General features: G+C 39.0%; 1 protein-coding gene across 4 annotated transcripts in view; it reads left to right on the top strand.

The window, feature by feature from the left end:
- Nucleotides 1-26,665, top strand: part of VPS8 (VPS8 subunit of CORVET complex) — a 250,782-nt gene that overhangs the window by 210,546 nt on the left and 13,571 nt on the right. For all 4 annotated transcript variants that reach the window (XR_013557963.2, XR_013557964.2, XM_060639415.3 and 1 more), the window contains exon 45: nucleotides 2,871-2,924. Coding sequence is in view for 2 of the 4 variants with exons in the window: in XM_060639415.3 (XP_060495398.1) it covers nucleotides 2,871-2,924 (54 nt within the window). In the remaining 2 variants the exon portion in view is untranslated. The remainder of the gene's footprint in view (nucleotides 1-2,870; nucleotides 2,925-26,665) is intronic.

Below are 26,665 nucleotides of genomic sequence, written 5' to 3'. Positions count from 1 at the left end.
AAAGAAAACCTCAAGGCAACCTGGCTATAAGCATACGTGACAACATCCCTCATGACCTTGTAACATGAGACCACTTAATCAGACTGCGTGTTTGTCTGTTACCATATATGGGAGACAAAGAAGTAAAAAATGTGTACAAAAACTACACCACGTGGCGCTTGGGGCTCAGTTCTTCGGTAGGAACCAAACTGAGCAGTGACGGCACGAATAAAGCTGCTTCCTGGGAAGAAAAGCTTCAGTGTCATGACTCTCTGTGCAAGATTCCTGCTACAATAATGTCACTGAGATTTTGATAAGAATTGCCTTGAATTTATAGATTGCTTTCAGTAGTATGGACATCTTAACAATTCAGTCTTCCAGTCCATGGATACAGGATGTTTTCTTTTTATCTTTGTCTCCTTTAATTTTTTTCAGCAACAGTTTATAAAAAGTTTTCAGTGTACCAGTCTTTTGCCTCCTTGGCTAAGTTTATTCCTAAGTATTTTATTCTTTTTGATGCTGTGGTAAGTGAAATTGTTTTCTTAATTTCATTTTCAGATTGTTCATCAAAAACACACTGATTTTTATATGCTGATTTGTGTCCTTTATTTGTTTATTCTAACTGATATTTTTGTGGATTCTGTAGTTTTATATATACAATATGTCATCGGCAAATAGAAATAGTTTTACTTTTCCCCTTTCCAATGTGAATGGCCTTTATTTCTTTTTCTTGCCCAATTGCTCTGGCAAGAATTTCCAATACTATATTCAGTAGAAGTGGTGAAAGCAGGCATTGTTGGTAATTTTAGAGGAAAAGCTTTTAATGTTTCATCATTGAGTGTGATGTTAGTTGTGGAGGTTTTTTTATACATGGCCTTTATTATGTAAGAAGGTAGGTATTATGAAAGAAGAAGGTAGTTTCCTTCTAATCCTAGTTTATTGAGTGTTTTTATCATGAAAAGGCAAAGAATTTTTCTGCATCGATTGAGATGATCAGAGTTTTTTTCCCCTTAATTCTGTTAATGTGACATATCACCTTTATTAATTTGTATATGTTAAAACATCTTTGCAGCTCAGGGATATATCCCACTTAATCGTGGTATATGGTCCTTTTAATGTACTGTTGAATTCAGTTTGCTAGTATTTTGTTGAGGATTTTCCATCCTTGTTTATCAGGGATATTGGCCTGTAATTTTCTTGTAGTGTCCTTTTCTGGCTTTAATATCAGGGTAATGCTGACCTCCTAAAATGAGGTTGGAAGTGTTCCCTTCTCCTTAATTTTTTGGGAGAGTTTTAGAAGGATTGGTGTTAATTCTTTGAATGTTTGTTAGAGTTCATCAATGAAGTTATCTGGACCTGGGCTTTTCTTTGTTGGGAGGTTTTGATTATGGATTCAGTGTCCTTACTCGTTATTGGCTGTTCAGATTTTCTGTTTCTTCATGATTCATTCTTGCTAGGTTGGGTGTTTCTAGGATCTAATTTCCTTTTGATTTCTTCTTTGACCCATTGGTTATTTGGTTAATAGTTCCTAAATATTTGGGAATTTTTATTAGAGATCTTTCTGTTACTGATTCTAAATTATTTCCATGATAAATTGTTATCAGAGAAACTTTTTAGTATCACTTGGATCTGTTTACGTTTGCTGAGAATTGTTTTATTGGTATAAAATAGTCTATGTGGCTTGTAAGTGGTCCGCATGCACTTGAAAAGAATGTATATTCTGCTTTTGCTAGGTGGAGTATTCTGTTGATGTCCAACTGATCGAGTTAGTTGATTGTATCATGTAAATCTTCTAAATCCTTGCTAATTATCTGCCTATTTGTTCTCTAATAATATTGAGAGAGAAGGGTATGGAAATCTATAACTATAAAATCTTTTTCTCCTTTCAAGTCTATCAATTTTTATTTTATGTATTTTTAAGCTATTAGATGCATGGACATTTAGGATTGTTACGTCTTCCTGATGAATTGGACCCCTTTGTTATTGTGAAATGATCTTCTTTATCCATGGTAATAGTCTTTGCTCTGAAATCTAGTGCTGTCTTTGCAATCCCTTTGCTTGTAACCTATTTGTGCCTTTATATTTAAAATACGGGTTTTGCAGGCAACGTGTAGTTGAGTCTTGCTCATTTTTCTAATCTGACAATCTCTTTCAACCCTCAAATATTTCAAGATATCCCTATACCATCAATCTTCTCTTCCTTGAGCTAAACATTGTTTTATTATGGTTTGGCTGATACTTCTTCTAAATCTTTCACTATTTTATCAAACTCTTTTGTGCCTGTTTTACTTAAAAAGGGCTATTATATCACAAAGAATACTTTGAGTTGGCCTCTGCAAGAAATGCTGACTATTGCGTAGTGTGTCACTTGGTTAACATTGTCAACAAAGATCTGTGTCTATTTGGTTCCCCACTATTTGGTTAAAACCAGTCTGGACCATCTGTTCTACTTTTCTTACACTAATCATATTTTAATCTTGGCTAACTACTGACTTTTGATCTCTGGAAAAGTTTCATAGGGGCTTAAAAAAATCTCTTCATTGTTCCTCTGAAAAGTTCTATTTTATCTCGGTTATACCAATTCTAGTTGTTTTGAGTGTGGGTCAAATAAAACTAGATTATAACCAAAAGTGTATTAAAATATTTGCCTTTGGGGCGCCTGGGTGGCTCAGTCAGTTAAGCATCCAACTTCGGCTCAGGTCGCGATCTCATGGTTCATGAGTTCGAGCCCCACATCAGGCTCTGTGCTGACAGCTCAGAGCCTGGAGCCTGCTTCGAATTCTGTGTCTCCTTCTCTCACTGCCCCCACCCCACCCCCCGTTCTCTGTCTCTCTCTCTCAAAAATAAAAATAAGCATTAAATAAAATAAAATGTTTGCCTTTTTTTTCCAGGTAAAAATGTCTCCTCCTTGTCCTCCATCCAAAGGGGATCCTGCTGTTAAGAAGGTAAGTGAGGGTTTTTTTAAATTTATTAAATTTTTATTTTGATTCCAGTATAATTAACATACAGTGTTATATTAGTTTCAGGTGTACAATATAGTGATTCAACAATTCCATACCCTACCCAGTGCTCATCACAAGTGCCCTCCTTAACCCTCATCACTCATTTCACCCATCGTACCCCACCCACCTCCCCTCTGGTAACCATCAGTTTGTTCCCTATAGTTGAGTCTGTTTCTTGGTCTTTTTTTTTCCTTTGCTCATTTGTAGACAGTGAGTTTTAAAGGCACAAACCCACCTTCCTCCTTCTGTGTGTTTATTCTCTGTTGAACAGTTTTCTCAAAATGACACTGATTTTTAATCATCTTAATGCTGTCAAAAGTTTTTTCTGATTAAATACCTCAATGACATTTCACCAGAATTCCTTGGCTTTTCCAGAGAAGCCAAGTGGGGATTTGGGCCTGGCATCAGTCTCCTGGCAACTAAGAACTTTAATTGTTCTAGAATTACCATTTGCTTTACCAGGCAAGTATTCTGATCATTGAATGGTGCATATGAAAGATATTCTAAGGAGGATGGTTCAAGATACTCTTTCCTTACTGATGTGCTTTCCCTCCAGATAGCTGTGCCTATAGAAAACTGGCCCGAGATGTTAACATTTCAGCACGTACTACATAAGAAGGTGCTCAGTAAATATTTGTGGTATTTACGTATGCCACTTCAATCCCTGACTATAAAATTTGTAGCACAGATAGGGTGTGAGTCTTTCAGTTGAGCAATTCTCAGATGATGTCAAGAGAACCACTTAAAATCTTTTTCTGTGTACAGCTGCAAGAGTGCAGTTGAAATGTGGTAAACAAGCTGACATTTTTACTGTTTCCTTTTACCACTTTTATTTTTCTGACAATTGAAATGTCCCTGGATGTAGGTTTTCTTTCCTTGCCCTTTTTTATAATTTCAGCCAGCATCCATGTCAGTGAAGAATTGTAGAACAAAAATAACAACTTGCTGGCTCTGTTAACTAACAGCAGGTTCTAGCTTCAAAGCAATGTACCAAAAACGGATCCCTCTTCTCTGCCTGCAGAATCCCCTGAGACGTTTTTAAAAGAAAAAAAGAATGAAAAGAAGATATGTTAGGTGAAAAGCCCTGTCACATGCTGCACAGGAAAATCTCTTCCATTTTTGTCAGGACAGCAAAGGCAGGCAAGATTGAGGCTTTGGTTGTTGCTGCCTGGAACCGCCACACTGTAACCTGAGGAGTGGAAAGGGCTGGAGACGCCTGGTGTCATTCAGTAAACAGATGAGGAAATTGGAATCCAGAGGGAGATTTTTTTCACCTAAGTTTTCAAGTGTGAGCTATGGAACACACTTCTAAAGTAGAGGTTAAAAATGATTTGGGTTCAAATATTGACTCTTCCTCTTACTTATCTGAATAACTTTCTTAGCCAGTCTCTCTGCTTCCTTTGCTGTAAATGATGGTGCTACCTCTCAGAAGGATCCTGAAGATTAAATGAGATACTATTTAAGTGCCTAACCTGGTAAATTATTGACATAAGGACTCAGCTATTGCTAAAACTAGTGTTAAAACACAAATTCCCCAATCCTAGTTAGATGTCCTGTCACTCTGTTACGCTACTTTGTATTATTGTCCATCCAACAGGTGTTTCTTTATGTAGATGCTGAGCTAATAAATAAGCAAGGGGCAACAGAGATGAAAAATAGCCTTTGTTCTTAAGGACCTCAGCATTTAGTGGGGAAGGTAGACATTACCATACAGTTTGACACATGCCATGGAAGGTGCTCAGGGTACAAAGAGCAGAGAGGAGAGGCTGGTTGGGGATGACTAGGTGGACTTACTACAGCTCTTATGCTCTTTATGTAAAAATCCCAATGAAAAAGTTTGAGAAATACTTAGCTGCTCCCTTAGAGCTTTATTACTAGATTACAATGAAAGCAAATTCTGCCATACTTAAAGATGTTTATTAAATATTCATTTAGAAATTGGTTCCTGTAACCTATATTTTAAACTTGGGAATGTCCTAGCTATCTGTCTAACCACTGTCAGAGGTGTAGCAATGTTACAGAAGTAGGATTCTCATCCTCTTGTAATCAGCATCAGACAAACAGAAACTTCCAAAGCCTAGAATGACTGGACACAGGTGGCCCCCGGTGGCATTCCTAAGTGATCAGGTACAGACTCACTCTCCATTCAAGAATTGGGACTATTTCTAAAACATTTTATTCAGTGCATAAAAATATATATGAATACCTTTTATTTTAGCAATGAGAGTCTATCTCTCATAGTTATCATTCTGATTACTAAGACATTAATCTCACCAACAGAAAAATTTCTGGGTTTGTTTGTTTGTTTGTTTGTTTGGAGGTAATGAGCAAAGTCTTAGGTGTTGGTGAACAGCCATGGACAGCTAAAGGACTTTTAATAGATGCTTTTGGGAATTCATGTTAGCTAGCAATCTCTGAAGTACGGATTCTAGGTTGGGGCCACTGAGTGTCCCTAAGTTGAACCCTAAACAAAATAGCACATACTTAATATCACACTGTTTATGATGTCTGAATTAATACTAAAATACATATCAGAACAGTTGCCTCTCTCAGAATAAGTGGTCAGGGAAGGTTTCCCAAAGAAGATAAAGCTTGATCAGCCTTGAAACACAAGGGAAGAGATATTTCAGGTAGACATGGGTGAGTACAGGACACTTCAGAAATGGTTCTGTATGCCTTAAATATGGGAGCGTGCAAAAGCCTGGTGAAATAAGTGGGAGTCCAGATCACAAAGAGCCCTAGTGTGTGAAGCTTGCTTTTTATCTTGAAGATAAAGGTTTCTGTCAAAGGTGAGATTAAAGGCAGAAAGATCGATCAGAAGAATAGACCGTGTCCAGGCAAGAAAGAAGGTCCTCAGTCTGTGCTGTATTAATGGAATGAGGAGACGAAATAGATTCAGGTCTTAGGTATTTTTCCCCCCAAAACTCTTTCTGACACCTTAAGTGTGAGCTAGGTGTCTTTCCTTTATTGAGCTCTCTCTCATAGCGCCTGAACTGGTCCCCACCTACCAACATGTTTACCTGGCTATGTTGAAATTGCCTCCTTATCTATATGTATCCCCCATTGGAGACTGTATGCCTCATGAGGGCAGGAACTATGTCGGTCTTGCTTGCTGTTGAATCCCTTAGTGTAGAATGAAGTCGTCAATCAGTAGTTGTTGAGTGAATGAGAGGTACATGAAAGAGATTCCATATACGGGAAGTGAGGGGAAAAGAAGTTTCTGGGCCTGAATAAATAGAGAACGAACAAATGAATCATCACTGCTGTGCCAGGCTTATATTCCCAGCATGGTCAGTCCCTTACTGTTTGAGCTGTATCAGCAGCATTTGAGTGAGCACACTGTGCAACTGAATACCTAATCGGTACTTCCCTAGTTGTGTATGTATTTTTGTTTGTGTGTGCATATATATGTACACCTACATGTATATTCTGGTTATCATCCTGGAGCTACATTGTCAAAGTGGCATTGGCAGATGGAGGCACCAGCAGTGTCTGTTGAGCAGTTGACTGCCAAAAGTGACATGTGTAAGAAACACAAAGGAGCAATAATATTCTTGATTTGAGCCAAAGAGCCTCTGTTGACCAATAACTGAAGAGAGTGTTTGTGACTGTGTTGTCAATATTGGCTCTGTCAAGAGCTGGATTCAAGTGCTGAGGAAATAGAGGGATGTTCTGTAGGGTTCTGCTGAACTTCCTGAGGTCGGTGTCTCATGTAGGAGTCACTCTTCACTCTGCTGCCACATGTCAGAATCTGCAAATTCCATGCATATATGTACATAACATCTGTTTGCAACATGAGCGTTTTGCATTTTAGATATTTTTTAGAAATGCATATGTATATGGCATATAAGATTTGTGTGTAATATCTATCTTATGTATATAAAATTTCTTCCTAAGAAGGTCTGATAACCTCAATGAAGTTGGATACACATGCTTCCCTAGGACTTTTTCAGTGTTTGATCATGGATGGCCAGAAATTTAAAGACCAGGCAGCATTTTCCTAAGATAAAAATTACTGTAAAAGTCCCTTGCAATTAACTCACTAGAAGAGATTAAAATTGGAGGTGTTGAGAATGTTTGAGGTGATAAATGAGTTTAGAGAGTTAGTTGAAGGCAGCATCAAAAACCACTCAGCTTTGATGTATCTTTTCTTGAGTATTAAAGAAACACCAACTAGGAATTTGTGTAGCAAGGTTGGGATTATTACATGCGCAATAACCAGAGAAAGCAATTTTGTCTTACATCTCAATCACAAAAGCATGGTTATATTCCCTGAGCCATCTCCTGTTTGAGATGAGCTGTCTCTGCTGGTGTGTTTGCAGAAGTCTGAGGGACCAGGAGCTCTGGCTAAAGAGTATCCTCAGGCTGGTGGAACCCACTGGAAGAGTCCACAGTTGATGGTGTCTCCAGAGTGACTTACTCCAGTTAGGAACAAGGTACTGGGAGTGGCAGAGTGGAAGGCCTTTCTGATAGGCCTGGGTAAATTTAGTCAGTATTCAACATGCCTCAAGATGCCTGGTCTTGGAAGGACAAAAGTCAGTGAAATGTAGTTCTTTCTGTCAACACATTTACAAGTTAATAGTGCTAAACTGTTGGATTTAATAGCCAAGCCTCCTAGAAATTGATTAGCAGTTTCTCAAGTATTCAAGTGTATTATAAGGATTTGGAGCAGTTTTTTTGTTTTGTTTTGTTTGTTTTGTCCAAGTGTTCTGGTGGGCTAAAATTTTTATAGTCTGTTCCCAGTCTTGCCACTCATGTCAGGAATGTGGACGACTATACTCACTCATGATTTTTATTGAATCATTGGAGGGGGGAGACTGAGGGGTTATTTTTAAGGGAAAAAGCCTCTCACAGAGCCACTGTTTCCATAACAACAGGAAAAGCTGGCTGCAATGTCTCAGCTGACTGGACCCTCCTGAACAAATAGTGATAGATAGCCCTTGCTGGATGTGTGCTGCCTCTTTCCTAATTTTTCTTAGTAGAACTTAATATCCAAATGTGACTTCCATGCCTCTGCTGATTTTTAAAAGGGGGTGCCTTGGGTGGCTCAGTTGGTTGACCATCCAAATCTTGATTTGGGCTCAGGTCACGATCTCATGGTTCATGGGTTCGAGCACCACGTCAGGGTCAACACTGACAGCGCAGAGCCTACGTGGGATTGTCTCTCTCCTTTTCTCTCTGCCTCTCTCTCTCTCTCACTCACTCAAAATAAATACATAAGCTTTAAAAAACATTTTAAAAATTTCTTTAAAATAAGCAAACTGAGGACAAGATTTGGTCTTTTTTTTTTTTTTTTTTTTGGCGTAGACAGGGTGGACAGTCTCTATGGGCCAGGTGCCTTGTTATGCCGATGTGAAGTAGATGAGGTGCAGCTGCCTTCAGACAGTGGAAAGATTTAAAAGGAAACATAGGAATTCTGTGTAGTTCAGAGGACAGAACTGGTGCCTGTGGGTCACAGCCACGGAGATGGAAATGTCAGCTTAATTATGAGAATTTTCTAATAGGGGACGAAGTTACCTTCTGAGATGGCACATTCGTTATCTGTTAGTGGAGGTGTTTGATCCTTGGCAGTATGTCTGCCACTCAGAACTCCTGCAGAGCTTTTCCTGCCATGGGTGAGAAGTTGGGCTGCTTTTCTGAGCCTACAGTTGCATAAAACTCAAGTGACATTTTCATTGATGTGCTGGGTGATTTCAGCTGGACCCTAACATCTAGCCTGAGCTAATAGAGTATATTGTCTATTAAAAAAATAACAAAAACAAAAATGTTGACTTTAGTCAGGGGAGACTTTATTCAAAAGAATCATTGCAGTAAAAGGAGGGGCTTTTGCCATTAGGAGACTAGTCCAACCTTAAGATTACAAGCGTGTCAAAAAATCAGGCAGGGGTGCTTGGCTGGCTCATTTGGTAGAGCATGCGACTCTTGATCTTGAGGTCGTGAGTTTGAGCCCCACCCCACGTTGGGCATAGAGATTACTTACAAAAAAGAAAGAAAGAAAGAAAGGCAGAAAGGAATTTATTTACAGGGGCTAGTAAACAGGGCTAGAAAGAATCAGATATGAGGGAGTCAGTGGTAGAATCAGATAGTTAACTAGAAATGTTTCCTTACAGTCAGCCTATTCTCAGAAGGAACCATTGAGGGGTTGTAGGCTGGCTCAGGTTGAGGGTGTGTCAAAGGCTTGGGGAAGGAAAGAAGTTTAACTAAAGCTTGGTCATCAGTTAACATTTTGTTCCCTGAATCGGGACAAACAGTTCCATTAGTCTTTTAGGAGGTAAAGAATGGAAATTTGGTGGGTCTGTGTCTGGCTTTGTCATAGATGAACTTGGTAGCATGGTGGATTTTGTCTCAGACTTAGGGCAAAGGAGGGCTCTTTGCAGTAAGCTCTTTCCCAGAACAGGGTATGATGATTTCCTTAACTGTAGCTGTTTTCCAGGAACTGTGGGCTCACGTGAAGTTTAACACAGTCCTGGGCCTTCCTGCTGCTGCCATGTTCTTTTCTTATTCTTCTCCATGGTTATGATCTGCAGTCCATGGCCTGGGCCTTTCTGAAACCTGCTCACGAGTCCTCCTGTAGAGGGAGAGAATGTCAGCTGTAAATAGTTACAGAGAGGGACACTGGGGACGATTTGTTTCTGGTACTGTCTTGCTGATAATTATGCACATCTTCTGGCCTAAAAAGTAAGACTAGCTGAGGGTTTCAAAGGATCTCAGAGATCTTACCCAGTATGCACATCAACGCCTCACCCATTTCTTTTGTATTAAGTGAATATTTTCTAATGTAGCATTTGGATTTCTTTAACGATTTCCTAAATTAATGGGCTATTTTTCAGAGCAATTTTAGATTTATAGAAAAATTGAGCAGAGAGTACAGAGTTGCCATAAATTTCCCCTCCACTTTACCCTGTCATTAACATCTTGCATTCCCCTGGTACATTTATTATAATTGATGAGCTAACATAGCTACATTATTATTAATGAAAGTCCATGGTCTGTATTAGAGTTCACCCCTTGTGTTGTACATTCTGTGGGTTCTGACAAATGTAGACTAAAACGTAGCCACCCTTACAGCATCTTGCAGGATAGTTAGACTACCCCAGAAATCCCATGCTCCACTTATTCATCCTTCCCTCCCACCACCCAGACTTCCCGGCAACTGCTAATCTTTTTTATACTGTCTCCCTAGTATTGCCTTTTCCAGAGTGCCATATAGTTGCACAGTATGTAGCCTTTTCACATTGGTTCTCTTACTTCAGTGATACCCATTTAAGGTTCCTCCATGTCTTCTTGTGTCTTGATGTCTCATTTCTTTTTAGCGTTGAATAATATTCCATCGTCTGGATATACCACAGTTTGTCATTCATCCATTCACCTCCTCAAGGACATCTTGGTTGCTTCCAGGTTTTAGCAGTTGTCAAAAAGCTACTATAAACATCCATGTGTACAGGGGTTTGTGTGCACATAAGTTTTCAGCCCATTTGGGTAGATACCAAGGAGCAACTGCTAGATTGTATGGTTAAGAATGTTCAGTTTTCTGAGAAGCTGCCAAACCATCTTCCAAAGTGGCTGCACTATTTTTGCATTCCCACACAGTGAATGTGAGTTTCTATTACCCTACATCCTTGCCAGTGTTTGGTGTTGTCAGTGTTTTGGATTTTAGCCATTCCTATTGGTGTGAAGCGGTGTCTCGTTTGAATCTGCATTTACCTAATGACATATGATGTTGAGTATTTTTTCATACACTTATTTGCCATCTCTATATCTTCTTTGGTGAGATCTTTAAATGTTTTTGAGGGTTTTTTTTTTTTTCTGGTTTTTGCTTATTTGTTATAGTGGTGCTCTAGGGTTTACCCTATACAGCTTAACTCTTCTGATTCAGCTTCTGGTCTAAACTAGCTTAATTCCAGTTATATAGAGAGAATTGTTACTCCTATTTAGCTCTATTGCCTTTTCCTGCATTCTGTGATATTTTTTATACGTAATACATGTATTAATGTTACAAACCAAATAACACATTGTGATAATTACTGCTTTATAGTCTGTAGCCATTTTCTTAACCCAGTAAAGCATTTGCCCCTACTCATCTCCTTTGTGCAAATATATTATGCGTCACATGCATTGCATTTCTGCATGTTATAGGCCAACATTACATTGTACAATGTATGCAATTGTATTATTATATAATTGCCTTATAAAATCAGTTTTGAGAAGGAAGAAATACACTTATTTGTACTGTATATTAAAATTACATAATTATATTTACCAGTTCTCTTTTGTATTTTCTTATGTGGATTTGAATTGCTTTCCACTAGTGACCCTGTGAACAGTGACTGGTGAATTTACATTAGTATTTTTTTATAAGGTGAGTCTGTTAGCAACAAATTCTCTCAGTTTTTGTTCACTTGGTTAAGTGTTTATTTCATCTTCATATTTGAAAGATAGCTTTACTGGATATAGGATTATTGATAGACAGGTTTTTTCTTGTAGCACTTTGACTGTGTTATCCCATTGTCTTCTGGCCTCTATTGTTTCTGCTGAGAATTCAGCTATTAATCTTACTGGGGTTCCCTTGTAAACGATTAGTCTTTTTTCTCTTCAAGCTTTTTTCCAGGACTTTGACTTGTGGCATTTTTACTGTGAGGTATTTATGGATCTCTTTGCCCTTATCCTGCTTGGAGTTTGTTAAGCTTCCTGGGTGGGTAGGTTACTGTTTTTCAGTAAATTTGGGACTCTTCAACCATAATTTCTTCAAATATTTTTTCTTTTCCCTTTTCTGTCCTCTCATTTTGTTCTTCCATTACATATTTGTTGTTGTACTGATGGTGTCCTGAATTTCTCCGTCCAGTTTCGTTGTTTCATTGTGTTCTTTAGCTTTCATACTCTGTTTTTTCTGTGGGTTTTTTTTTGAAGTTTATTTATTTATTTTGAGAGAGAGAGCATAAGCGGGGGAGGAACTGAGAGAGAGAGAGAGAGAGAGAGAGAGAGAGAGAGAATCCCAAGCAGGCTCTGCACCATTATCTCAGAGCCCGATGTGGGGCTTGAACTCACAAAGTATGAGATCTGAGCCAAAATCAATAGTCGGACACTTAACCAACTGAGCCACCCAGGTGCCCCTTGCATACACTCTATTGATTTATCTTCAAGTTCATTAATTATTTCTTCTGCCAGTTCAGATCTATTGTTGAGCCCCTCTCCTGAATTTATTTTAGTTATTTTTCAGCTCCAGAAGTTTCACTTGATCCTTTTTTGTAGTTTGTTTCTTTATTGGCACTCAGTATTTGGTGCAACATTGGCATCATACTTTACTTTTAAAATCATGCTTTCCTTTGGTTCTGCAAGTATATTTATAATGGTTGGTTTGAAGTCTTTCTGTTAAATGTAACATCTGGCTACTCTCTCAGGCAGGTTGTGTTTGTTTTCCTTTTTTCCCCTAGTATGTGATCGTACTTTCCTATTTCTTTACATGCCTTGTAATTTCTGGTTAGAAACTGTAATTTCTGGTTAGAAACTCTGCATTCATTCCCCCACTCGTGGAATTATTCTTATTTGCTCCACTCCACTCCAGACTGCTGCAGCCCAAACTATTACTTTTAGTGACTGGCTAGGTTATTTTAGTGAAGTCTGTGCCTCTACTCATCCCCAAGTGTTAAGCCTCTCATATTGCTCCTTAGGAGGTATGGCCTTGGGTTGACCCAAAGTCGCTGGGGGGATGGCAGTGGTATCGGTAGGGCTCTCTTTCTCTTTTTCCTTGACCACACCCAGCCATTAAACTCCACTGATTGCTCTGTTGTTTTCAACAATGTCCTGGCTGCAAAAATTGCTCTACACAGTCATCCAGTGAAATTGTGACTCCTTTGAAAAGGAATGGTTTCTGAGGTCTGTTTTTGATACTTGTTTTGACCTTGTTAGGGCTCCTCCCAGCTATCATTTCTGTCAGTTCTCTTCTACAGAGTAGCTCATCTAGTCTAGGTTGTGTCTACATTAAATCCATGAATCTCCTCCCAGTTGCCTTTCACCACACCCTCCACTGTTCTTATGATACACTTAGGTTTGAACTTCTCCACACAGTTGAAAACCAAGTCAGTTCCTTTGAGAAGAGTTTAGGACCTGTTGTACTGCATGCTTCTTCCCCAAGGAATAATCTGTGAACCAGGACTCTGTTTCTGGAAGTAGGTACAATGGCAAGATTCTCTCTGAATGGCATGCCCACTGTGGGATTTATATTCTTGTTGCAAGGGGGAAAAGCCTGAGGTCTGCTTGGCTTGCCTTTCCTGTCATGGAACCACTGCCTCACAGACTGGAGCAGGGCTGATCAGAGAGCCAGTATTTTCAGTGGACAGCACCCAGGATAAAGCCTGTATTCTGTGAGTGGAGTGTGGGTGGGAAAATGGAGCCCCAACACTCCTTGACTATGCTTGCCTAATTGGCCTCAGCAGCATGTAGCTAAAGGCAGGATGAGAAGTGCTAAAGTCCAAAGCCGTCCAGCTAGGAGCTTGGGAGAGAAGGAGCCTGTGTTCTTGACTGCAACACTCTGCAGTAGAGTCTCTACCTCATTAAGCTGAGGTGGGAGGAGGGAGAGGTCTTGTTTCAGAAACCACACACTCCACTTTCTTACTGAATTTACATAGATTTTTTTTTTGAAGGAGTTATTTCTTCATTTGCTATTTGCCCCTAGGACAATTTCCAAGGTCTATAAATGGTTGATTTGGGATGGATGGACGGATGGGTGGATGGATAGATAGATAGATAGATAGATAGATAGACAGACAGACAGACAGTAGCTAGCTAGCTAGCGTCAGTGCTGAAAAGGTCATCAGAGTATCTCATACTGCCATGCTAGTAGGAGTTGATCTCTTTCTTCATCCATTTCTAACAAGCAGTGTCCTGCATCTGATTGAAAACCACCTCCTGGGCCACCTGGGTGGCTCAGTCAGTTAAGCATTAGACTCTTGATTGCGGCTCAAGTCATGATCATGCCGTTTATAAGAATGAGCCCCATGTCTGGCTCTGCTAGAATGGAGCCTGCTTGGGTTCTCTCTCTCCCTCTCTCTCTCTGCTCCTCCTCTGCTCTAAATAAACAAACAAACAAACAAACTTGAAAAAAAAAGAAGAAAAAGAAAACCACATCCTAAGGCAGGACGTTCCATCTTTGAAAGTTCTTCCTTATTCTGGGTGACACCTTGCTACCCTTTGATCCTGGCCCTGCCTCTAGAAGCCATCAAAAAGATGTCTAAGTCCTTTTTTAGATAGCAACCATCCCAGTGCTTTATGTAATTGAAATCATGACTCCCCAGCCCCTAGTCTTCTCCTGTCAAGGCACAACATTCATAGTTCTGTTCCTTACTCACCTCTACCCTGTCATACCTCATCTCCAGCCATCACCAAGGTGCTTCAGGAGGTCAATTTAGAGCAAAATGAGATCATCACTTTCCTCATTCTAGGCTCTATGAATGAAACCAGAAGCATATTATCTTTTTTAGCAGCCATTATATTGATCGCAAACTCCTGAATCTGTTCACACATGGTACTGATCCCATCCTATGTAACTCCTGTTGGTTTGTAGAGCCAAGTGCAAGACTCTTATTGTTTCAGTTTATCCCTTTGGGGATCACGTGTTTTCATTCCATGTCACTGATAAAATATTTGTATAAAACAAAGCCAAGGGTAGAGACCTAGATAGTATTATTTATTAGTCACCATGCTATGTTAATTAAGAGTTAATGGGTGTGATTTTTCTGCTTCTAATATGACACTCCATCATGAACAGTTGACAAGATTGTTTTCACTGAATGGAGTCAGATCATAAGAGTTTCTTTTCTCCCAATGGGATTGTATTTGAGACTGTGTCAGGGCCAGTGGTGGTTCTTTACTCCATCTTTGTACCCTCTCAGTGTATGGAAGTGAACTCCCTTATCAAAAGAAATAATGTCATCATGTCCACCATCTCCTTGGAATTTTGGACCCTACTGAAGTTAAGAGTATTGATCGAGTTACAAATGGGCCTTTCCCTTCCAACAGTGTTTCCAGATGAAGCTTTTAGGAATTTCCTACAATACGTGGCAGGTGTCTTTTTTTCTCTTCAGTATATTTGACAGAGCAACTAACAGCCTATTATCTTGCATTAAAACAACTCAGTAAGCCATTCTTAATTGCACTGTGCTGAATGATCATCCATTTGTAAAGGTCATAGAATCCAGACAGCAGAGCTTTGCAGAATTTGAGCTGCTCTAATGTATGTGTTGTTCTTGAGTGTCCGATAGACTGTTACCATAGAATATAGCTTTCTGTCTGGACTGCTGTTCCGAATCAATGAATGTGCCATCCCTGAGAGCTTATACTCCTTTCATGTAATATCAGAACACGGGTTGAGTATGTTCAAGAAACAGTGAGAAATCGTTGGTTAAAGTAGAAGGAAAGGAAAAGATGCAGATGAAATGTAAGCTGGTCCTTACTACAGTCTGTTCTATCAAAAGCCACTGCCCTGGGTCTTTTGTGTTTTGTTGTTTTCTGCACTTATTCTAGGGGCATTCTAGTTGCAATTACATTGGCTCTTCCCCTGTGCCATAAATAAGCCATAGCTCCCTGTTTTGTAGTGAAATATCTACTAATGGTAAATATTATTTCAGATACAGCATATTTTTAAAAGGAGAGACTCCTTTCTATATGCTTAAGTCACATCACTTTTTCATTTATTGACTCAGTTTATATGGCACTAAATGGGACAGTCCATGTCTGTCTCTGGCAACTTCATAGCAATATAAAATAAAATTATACAGAAATGTCTTTGCATTCCTTGGAAGAAAGAAATTCTCCAGTTACAGTGCCCTCTGTCTGCATTCACTGAGCTCCCAGAGGCTTTCTATGCTTCCCAGTTACCTCCACAGTGTCTTTATCCCCAGTCAGTGTGTACCTCCACTGTTCCAAAAGTCTTCATCGACCCCACAGTCTCTGTCTTCTGGGGCTCCAGTTCATTCTCCACCTCTTTTAATGCTTGGAAAACTTCAGTGGTGCCCCATCGCTAACAAAGTTAAGTCTAAATTGGTTTAGATTGACAGCATCAGCTTTTGATGCAACACCAGCCCACATATCTTAATCTTCTTTTCTTTCTTCTTTAATCAAAGGAAATTTCTCATGGTTTCCTAAACATAACCAATACCATGTCCATATATCTACTCTTCCTTGCCTTTTCATAATCTGGTATGTCCTTCCTTCTCTCCCCTCTTAGGTAATACTTTGTTTTTAGCCTCCAGTTCAAGTTCTGCTTCATTCATTCAAAAAATATGTATTGGGGGTGCCCAATCAGTTGAGCACCCAACTCTTCATTTCAACTTAGGTCATGATCCCAGGGTTGTGGGTTCGAGCCCTGTGTTGGGCTCTCTGCTGAGCATGGAGCCTGCTTAAGATTCTTTCTCTCTCCCCCTCTGCCCCTCTCCCCTGCTCCCGCTCATGTTCCAGCTCTCTCTCTCTCTCCCTCTCTAAAAAAGCAAAACAAAAAACCAAAAAATATGTATTGGGCACTTACTATGTAGCAAGCATGGGTCTAAGTGCCAGGGATCCTGTAGGAAACAAGACCAGTCTCTGCCTTCACAGAGCTCCCATTCTGGTGGCAGGGGGTAGATATTAAACAAATGAAGATATGATATATGATATGATATGATATGATATGATATGAAGATATGAAGGTATCTCAGATTTTGATAAGGCTATGGAAGAAAAGCATGATGAGGGAGATGAAAAGGATATTGCTGTTTTATACAGAGTGGTCATGGAATGTTGATAGGTCATATTTTCTGTCTAAAAACTGTGAAGTTACAGTCGATGTGAACATGAGAGGAAAGAACATTCCAAGCAGAAGGAACAGCAAATGTAGAGGTCTTGAAGCAGGAGAATTCCTGGTGTGTCCCAGGAATAATGGGCCACTGTGCATGGGCACGCAGCCTGGTGGGTGTGGTGGTGAACACTCTTGGAGGTTCTCTTCATCCTTGTTTTCTAGTTCACTGAGAGAATAGAAATCTGTGGAAATAATTGAGAATGTAGAGGGGGGGTGAGAAATGTTGGAGGTTTGAAGAGAGAGGTCAAGATATGAACTAAGCACCTGGCATAGTGGTGGAGTGCGTAGACTAGGGAAGTCTCAGGCCACTTGCATTTCAGAGTCGTGAATTAAATGGCTTTGAACCGATCCCCTCCTACTCTGAATTCTTGCAGCAGTCATTGCCCGTTCTTCATTTGGCACTTGGCGTGCACTTTCTTCTATTACAGGTTTGGTGTCTGGACTAAGTTTCTAACTTGTGATTTGTTGTTTTTCGTAAATGTTATACCTCACCTGGCTCCTCTGCTGCTTTAGGCAGCTTTCAATATGCACACAGCAGAAAAGGACAAAAATGAACAGTTGAAGGTGTCAAAAAAATAATGAAAATATATCTGAGTAGAATTCAGTAATAGCTTAATGTATTTGGGGAGGAGGAATCTTGAATGAAACTTTGTGAAATATCCAATACCTAAAACACATTTTATTGAAATTGGAAAATCTTCACAGCATTCCTGTAACATTACAGTGAAACCCACATTTGCATTGCCTCAATTTTTGCCCCTCACATTCACCTTGATTCCCAGGGAAAATGTTTTATATGTACTCAGGATAGTGATTCCTTACAATTTACACTGTCGTGTCAGAAATATTTGGTAAGGACTACAGTGGTTGCCATGAAACTTACTGAGAAGAGCATGTGCAGAGGCCTGTGTGCTGGGAGTAAATGTCTGGCACAGTTTACTCACAGGCCCCTAGGAGTCCTGGACAGGCACTATAGGACCCAAGAATCTCCTGAGCCAAAGTGCAAGTTCATCCCACAAAGGGATCTGTAAGGACTTTCCTCCTCGAGAAGTTTTTATTGATTGTTACTTGAAAAATGTCCATGATGATCACATTGTATATTTTTTCTTTCAGCTCATGTTAAAATGCTGTTCCACTGTCTCATGATTTGCATTGTTTCTAATAAGTCATTGGCGGTAATTCTTACTGTTATCTTCTTTTGGTTGCAATGACACCTTCTTTTCCCATCTTTCAGGAGAATGAGAAGTTCTCCTTCCCTTCGCTGCTGGGAGTTTTAGCAACTGATAGCTATCAGCTCTTCCTTCTCTAGGAATTGTCCTCAGCTAAAGACATCTACCTTGCCAACAATGACAGCCTCTCTGCCTGAGAGCAGCCAGCATCTGATGACTAGTCATTGAAGACTTAAAAAGGGCAGAACCCCCTTAATTAATTAATGCAGGATAGTTCTTCAAGGCCATCTTAGCTCCAGGGCTCTCCTTGGGATCACCTGAGGGCCTCTGTGGTAATCGCATCGCAATAGAACTTCTCCCTATGCCTAGTTCTGCTTCCTTTACTTCTCCGTAGGTTTCCATTCCAAGTAAGTAAGAACTTACCCACCAGTAAGTTCTGGCACACAGATCTCCACTTCAGAGTCTTTTTTCCAGGGAAGCCAACCAATAACACCTTGTGTGTTTATAATGCATCTTTTTCCCCATCTTTTGTATCTTTTGTATTTTTTGCTTTGTCTTTTGTTTTCATCAGTGGTATGACTAGGTGTGGTTTTGTGTTCTTTCTTGGTGTTCATTAAATATATTGGATCTGTATGTTTATGATTTTCATCAGATTTGGAAAACAGTTGGCTGCTATTTCTTTGAATATGTTTTCTGCCCCAAGATCTCTTTTTCTCAACCTGTAATTACATGTATGTTAGTGTAATGTTCCACAGGTCATTGACACTTTTTTCATTATTTTTACCTTATTTTTTGTCTGCTTAAATTGAATAGTTTCTGTTGTCTTCAGATTCACAGATCTTCTCTTCTGCATTATCAAATCTGCTGTCTAGATCATCTGCTCAGTTTTTCATATTACATATTACACTTGTCTTTCTACAATTTCCATTTTATTATTTTGTCTTCCTTCACTTATGGTTTAACTTTTTTTTTCTAGCCTCCTAAGGTGGAGACTTAGGTCATTAATATTAAGCCTTTCTTGTTACCCAATATGAAATTTTTAAGCTATAAATTTCTATGTAAGCACTACTTTAGCTCCATCCAACAAATTTTGCTAATGTTGTATTTTCATTAGAACTCACCTTGAAGTATTTTCTAATTTACTTTGTGATTTATTTCTCTCACTTATTGGTTACTTAATTTCTAATATTTGAGGCGTCTTTGGATATCTTGTTAAGAATTTCTACTTTAATTCTGTTGCGGTCAGAGAGCGTGCCCTGTATGATATAATTCTTTGGAAAGTCACTGAGACTTTTTTATGGGCAAGCATACATTCTACCTAACTGAACATTATTTGTGCACTTGAAACAAACTGTAATATGCAGTTGTTGGGTATAATTCCTGTAAATGTTAAGTGAAGGCAGTTGTTAGTATTACTCAGATCTTCTGTATGCTTATTGGTTGTTTTTTTTTTTTTATCTAGTTATCTTATTAACTACTGACTGAGAATGTTAAAAATCTCCAACTATGACTATTGATTTGTCTGTCTTTAGTTCTTCCTTACCTCTAGTAATACTCCTTGTATCAAAATCTATTCTCTATACATAAGCCATTCAAGCTTTCATGTGATCATGTTTTGATTATATATCTTTTTCCATCCTTTAGCTGTTTATTTTTGTTTTGGATTAAAGTGCATCTCTTGAAAACAGTATATAATTGGGTCTTGCTTTTTTTTTTTTATTTTTTGAGAGAGAGAGAGAAAGCAAGAGAGAGTATGAACAGGGGAGGGGCAGAGGGAGAGGAAAAGAGAGAGAATCTCAAGCAGGCTTCATGCCTAACGTGGAGCCCAATGCAGGGCTCAATCTCTGTGACAACATGACCTGAGCCAAAATCAAAAGTCAGACACTTAACCAACTGAGCCACCCAGGCACCCCTATAAAACAGATATTTTAAATTCCTTGTTTGCTAATTCAGTACCTCTGTCCTCTCTGAGTCTGTTTTTATCAATTTCTTTCCTGGCTATAAATCATGTTTTCCTACTACACGTATCTAGAAACTTTTGATTGTGTGGTTGGCATTGTGAATGCAGTGTTGTTGAGCATCTGGATTTTGTTGTCTTCCTTCAGAGACTTCTGAGTTGTGTTCAGGCAGGTCTAGAATACCCCTGCATCTTGATGGTCTCATTGGATACCCAGAGTGTTTTTCAAGGTCCTTGCACTCTTCCTGGTTAGTATTCCCATATCTTCTAGGACTTTGCAACCTCTAGAATCTCCATTTAACTCATAGCTCTCTAGCACCTGTTCTCTGCAAGGCTTCTGGAGTCTTGCCCATATATGTGCAGTTGAGTATCAGGCCATAAACTTCAGAGGACTCCTATATAGATTTTTAGCTCAGCTCAATTTCAACTCAGCTTCCTCCTCTTCAAATTTACCTAATTCCTATCCCCAAACTCCTATTTCCTCAGCTCAGCAAGACTTCCATGGTCTCCTTAGGTTCTCCTTCCCTGTGCCACAATCCAGAAAGTGTCTCCAGATAGAATTCCAGGGAAATCATGGGACTCACTTTGAATGTTTCTCTTCTGTCAATGATTATAGTCCTTTTCCGCCTTTTGTCCAAAGTTAGAAAACAACAGGTATATGTATTTTGGCTGGTTTTATATTATTATGGGAGAGCAAGGCTAGTTCAGTACTGTTACTTTATAATGGCAAGATTTGGAAATCTCTGCAGTTTGGGGGGAGATTTTTAAGGTACAGGAAACAATAACTTAATTTATTAATTTCACTCAGTTTCCATATTATCACTCCACTTCCTGCCCTTTTCCTCCCAACAACCAAGTTCTACAGAGAGAAATGGTCCAAAAGCTTTTCTCTCTTTTCACCAGTGAATTGACATCTAAACTAGGTAGAGTACAACCACAGTGCATCAGTGCTCTTTTTTTTTTTTTTTTGATTTGTAATTACATTGTGAACTTTTATTGGGTTTTGCTAATTTCAGGGTTAAATGTGCTTTTCCATATGATTCTATATTCCTCTTGTTAGGTAATCATTTTTTAGGTCTATCTAGTTAAGATAGGCAGGAATACTAGAACTGAAAATGTTCCAGCAATCATGGCTCTGATAGAAAATCATTAAGGACCCTGCCCTCAGAAGAGCTCTTTGTCATAATTGCTATCCCACAGTGACATCCATCAAGATAATTGTTCACCTTTCTTCTTAAGTAGGCAACAGTTAGATAATCAAAGGGTAGCAGGCCTTAATTACATATGTGAAGTGAATGATTTCCCTGTTTCTCTCTTTTTTTTAAAAAAAGGTCAATGATAAGACAAAGGAGGATTTCTGATTAGCATTAGAAAAATGCCACTCCAAATGAAATATGACCTTTTGTAGCAATGTGGATGGAACTGGAGAGCGTTATGCTAAGTGAAATAAGTCATATAGAGAAAGTGTTTTCACTCTTATGTGGATCCTGAGAAACTTAACAGAAGACCATGGGGGAGGGGAAGAAAAAAAAAAGAGAGGGAGGGAGGCAAACCATAAGAGACTCTTAAAAACTGAGAACAAACTGAGGGTTGATGGGGGATGGGAGGGAGGGGAGGGTGGGTGATGGGTATTGAGGAGGGCACCTGTTGGGATGAGTACTGGGTGTTGTATGGAAACCAATTTGACAATAAATTTCATATTAAAAAAAAAAAGGAAAAGAAAAATTCCACTCCACTAAGAATCTTTCTTTTAACTCTACTTACCATAAAAATAAATTACTAGACTTTTTTTATTTTTTAATTTTTTTAATTTTTTTTTAATTTTTTATTTATCATTAAAAAATTTATCAATTTTTTTATTGCCACATACTGGAAACTAGGTAAATATCCAAATATAGGAGATCAAATAAATAAATCATGGCCCATATACACAATGAAGTACTATATACAACTTAAAAAAAAAAAAAAGGAAATAACATCTCTGTAACATAAAATTATTTTCAAGGTATATTGTTAAGTAAAAAAAGCAAAACGCAAAAGAGTAGTATACTATGCTACCTTTTCTGTAAGAAAGAGGAAATAAAAATATGCATGTATATGCAAATTTTTTTAAAGAATAAACACAGGAAGGATAAGCCAAAAACATTTGACAGGCAATGAAACAGAGAGAAATCTTCTGCATTTCAGAAAGCTGGGGACTCAGCTTCTGAGAGATGTCTGAAAACTTGCCAATATTCAGATACTAAGCTCTCCAGACAAGAGAATCCTGACACCACCTTCAATATATTTGAAGTCAATGGTGAAATGAAATTAACTAAGCAACAATAAAGCCCTTACTGGACTTTTTTTAGATCTTCCTCTGCTGACGAAAAGGAAAGACCACAGTACACCATGAAGCAAGAACCTGAGTTTGCACAGGACAGTTCTCTCAGGAAGGAAGGAGGTGGGGGTCCTAGCCCAGTTGTCAACCATTTTATTTCCCAGTATTGCCTTTTTTTATTTCTGCTTATAATGCTGCATCACACCGGGGGCAGCAACACCCAAGCAGTTCTTCTTTAATGTGTTTGGGAATTTGAGTTTCCCATGCCCGTGAGGCATTTAAACTAAGATGACCAAACTTTTGTAATAATTGTAATAATTATAATAATCCCTGTCAAGATAATTGACAGATTTTAATGAATTTGACCCAGGAGTGATACCAGTTATTTAAAGTTTAAAACTACATTCTGCAGTTGTCTAAAACTTTTTAAAAGTCCATTTTTTTTTAGGTATAATGAGATTTTCAGTTTTTGCCACGGCAGATTTCCCCAGGTTGTTGCCTTTTAAAGCACGTTAGGCAAGGAGTAGGCAAGCATGAACAGGTAGAATGTTCAGGTATCGGAGACTTTAAACCCAAGTGGGGACAATAATTTTTGTGAGGAAGCAAAAAGGATAGACAAGCCAAACAAAACTTATCACGTTCCTTTATTTAATGACGCAGCATGACATGGTGCTAGTGTTATGAGTCATTCCACCAAGGATCCTGATGGGTATTCAGGTAAATGCACTCCCAGCACACCGAGCAGCTGAGATGGTCCATGGGAAGTCCATAACACCTCATACATACATAGCACCTTACATTTGTCACCAACATGTGTATAGTGGGTTATAGGTCATCAGGAGGTAATTTAACATGTGCCTTACAAGCTGTAATTTTTGACATGTCTGAACCTCAGTTTCCTCACATGTAAATTAGAGACAGTAAGGTCTACCTCATTGGGCTAATGTATGCATTAAACATGAAAGCAGCTAGAGTAAGGCCAGAGACTAAAGAGATGACAGAAAATGTATTTTCTCCATTTCCCCCTCCCCACTTTGATCCCTACAAGAGCCTCATGAGGTAGGCTATGCAGATATTTTCTCTGTTTTATAAACGAGATATTCTAACATCAGGGATATCAACACAACTAGTTAGTGTCAGAGCCAAGTTCAGAATTTCTTCTGTAATTGCAGAAAATGTTCATGAGCACCTAGTGTGTGTACAAAACTGCCTTCTCATTGTGTGCTGTGTGTGAGATCTGTCACTGAAGAATTTAGATTGTTTTTTTAAATTCCACTATAATTAACATACAGTGTTGTATTAGTTTCAAGTGAACAGTTCTATACATAGCATTCATCGTGATAAGTGTACTCTTAATCCCCTCACCTATTTCACCCCCTGCTCCCCAACCACTTCCCCTCTGGTAACCATCAGTTTGCTCTCTATAGCTAAGAGTCTGTTTTTTGGTTTGTCTCTCTTTTTCTTTGTCCATTTGTTTTGTTTCTTAAATTTCATATATGAGTGAAATCAGATGTTATTTGTCTTTCTCTGACTTACTTCACTTAGCACTGTACCCACTAGATCCATCAGTGTTGCAAATGGCAAGATTTCATTCTTTTTTTATGGCTGGATATTATTCTGTTATATATACACACCATATCTTTATCCATTCATCTATCAGTGGGCACTTGGGTTGCTTCCATAATTTGGCTATTGTAAATAATACTGTGGTAAACATAGGGGTGCATATATCTTTTTCAATTAGTGTTTTTATATTCTTTGGGTAAATACCCAGCAGTGGATCATATGGTAATTCTATTTTTAATATTTTGAGGAACCTCCATACTTTTTTCCACAGTGGCTGCACCAGTTTGCATTCCCACCAGCAGTGCTCAAGGGTTCCCTTTTCTTCACATCCTCACCAATATTTGTTTCATGAGTTGTTTACTTCAGTGATTCTAATAGGTGTGAGGTGATCTCTCATTGTGGTTTTGATTTGCATTTCCCTGATGAGGAGTGTTGTTAAGCATCTTTTCATGTCTGTTGGCTCTCTGGATGTCTTCTTTGGAAAAATATTTGTTCGTGTCTTCTGTCCATTTTTTAATTATTTGAGGTTTTGTGTTGAGTTGTATAAATTCTTTATGTATTTTGGATACTAACCCTTTATCAGATATGTCATTTGCAGAGTCTTCTCCCACTCTGTAAGTTGTGTTTTAGTTTTGTTGATTATTTCCTTTGCTGTGCAGAAGGAAATTATTTGATGTAGTCCCAATAGCTTTTTGTTTGTTTGTTGGTTTCCCTTCCCTGAGAAGACCTATCTAGAAAAACATTGCTATGGTCAATATCAGAGAAATTACTGTCTGTCCTTTCTTCTAGGAATTTTATGGTTTCAGGCTCACATTTAGTTCTTTCATCCATTTTGATTTTGTTGTCGTGTATGGTGTAAGAAAGTGGTCCAGTTTCATTCTTTTGCATGTTGCTGTCCAGTTTTGTAAACACAATTTCTTGAAGAGAGTGTATTTTTCCCACTGCATATCCCTGCCTCCTTTGTCAGAGATTAACAGACCATATAGTCATGGGTTTATTTCTTGGCTCTCTATTCTGTTTTACTGATCCCTGTGTCTGTTTTTGTGCCAATACCATATTGTTTTGATTACTACAGCTTTGTAGATATACTACAAAAAATCTGGGATTGTGATGCCTCCAGTTTTGTTCTCCTTTTTAAAGACTGCTCTGGGGTGGGGGATCTTTTCTGGTTCCATACAAATTTTAGGATAATTTGTTCTAAAAACTTAGCTTAGTTCTTAATATTGTCAGCTTTCACTGGTCTTCTGCAGCTTACTTCTCCAAAATTTATTTTTAAGCGTGACACTAATCATTGTAGCTCATTTCATCAGCTGCTCTCCGTCCTGGTTCTTTTATTAAGACTTCGTAGGCCCAGTTTCCTTAACTAGAAAGCAGAATCATGAAAAATCCCAGAAAGAGGTCAGAGGCCATCAGTGTTTTAAGAGCATGGCATTGGCATATTGATCCCCAGTTGGTCCTACTCTGCTCCTGACATCACCTTTTGTGTCCCTTGAAAGGGACTGTCCCACCTCTTCCAGACTGATGCCAAGAGCAAGGCAAATGAAAGAAACTTCTGGAATTGGACTGCCCAAATTCAGGTGTGAGTTCCACCACCAACCACAGTGACCTCAGGCACAGCGCTGCACCCCAGGACCTTACTTGCTTTACCTTTAAAATAAGGATAAAGTACTGGCCTCATAGGGTTTTTGTGGTGATTAGGTGAGATAATACATGCACAGTATTTGGAACAGTGGCAGACAGTAGTGATTTCTCCATAACTTAGCTGCTGTAGTAGTGGTTATTGGTACTCCTTTCATATCCTAGCTGACCTAATCCAGCATTTTTTCGTACTGCTGAGAAGTCACTATGTTGTTTCTTTTTTTTATTGTTTTATTATTTTTTTTTTTTTGTGATGCTGAGATCCAGCAGACCAGCAGGAGAGGGGCAGAGGGTGTGAGAGCGAGAATCCTAAGCAGCCTCCATGCTCAGCACAGAGCCTAAACACAGGGCTTAATCCATGACCTTGGGATTGTGACTTGAGCCAAAATCAAGAGTTGGGTACTCAACCAAATGAGCCACCCAGGCGCCCCTGTGTTGTTTCTCTTTAACTGTAGTATTAAAGGTTTTGGGTTTTTATGGGTATTTTCTAGTCAGATATTCATAATTTCCATCTCCCACCTGACGCACTCTCTGCCCGAGAGCTGCTCATTCTAGAGCAAGGTATGGTTACTACTCTATGTGAAATCTCCTTAAGAGAGATTCTGCCAGGTGTTTCCCTCCTCTCTCCATTCAGCTCAGCAACACACGTGCTTATTTTATTATTTCGTTACCTAGTTCATTATTAATTGTGACCTATTGAGAGTGTTGTGACATTAGGAAATAAAGATGAGTGAGAGGTGAGGGTTCTGTCTGGAGCAAACTGTGCTGGGGATGGGAATTTTAAGGGTGTTTCCTTTCCTGTTTGCAGGGAGAAAGGAAATGTGGCTTCACTCATATGTATCTCTGAGGCCAGGGTTTCATTGCAGGCAAAATATTAAGGACCTCTAGTTTGAAACAGCTTAGGTTGTAGCAAAAGTCTGACTGAAGCCTGTAACATATAGAAAGATTTAAAAGCGAGGCCAATAGCAGGCAGGGAGGGGGAGAAGTGAGAAAATACGATTCTCATTCCACGCGTCCTACTCCACCTCCAGCTCCACCCCTACCAGCACGTTACAAAAATGCCAGAAGTTTCCTGGAATGCAGGAAAGACAAATAATTTGTTCCAGAATAATATCCAGCATCCCACATCTCTGGTAAACTAGGTTTGGCCTGCTTGTGTGCTAGTGTGGGAAGATGCTTAGGAGAAGAAATGTTGGGGTTTTGATT

The sequence above is a fragment of the Panthera onca genome, chromosome C2 (assembly GCF_046562875.1).
Source record: "Panthera onca isolate mPanOnc1 chromosome C2, mPanOnc1 haplotype 2, whole genome shotgun sequence".
Taxonomy (NCBI): domain Eukaryota; kingdom Metazoa; phylum Chordata; class Mammalia; order Carnivora; family Felidae; genus Panthera; species Panthera onca.
The sequence above is the reverse complement of the archived record's forward strand: the minus strand, read 5'-3'. Positions and strand labels throughout refer to the sequence as shown.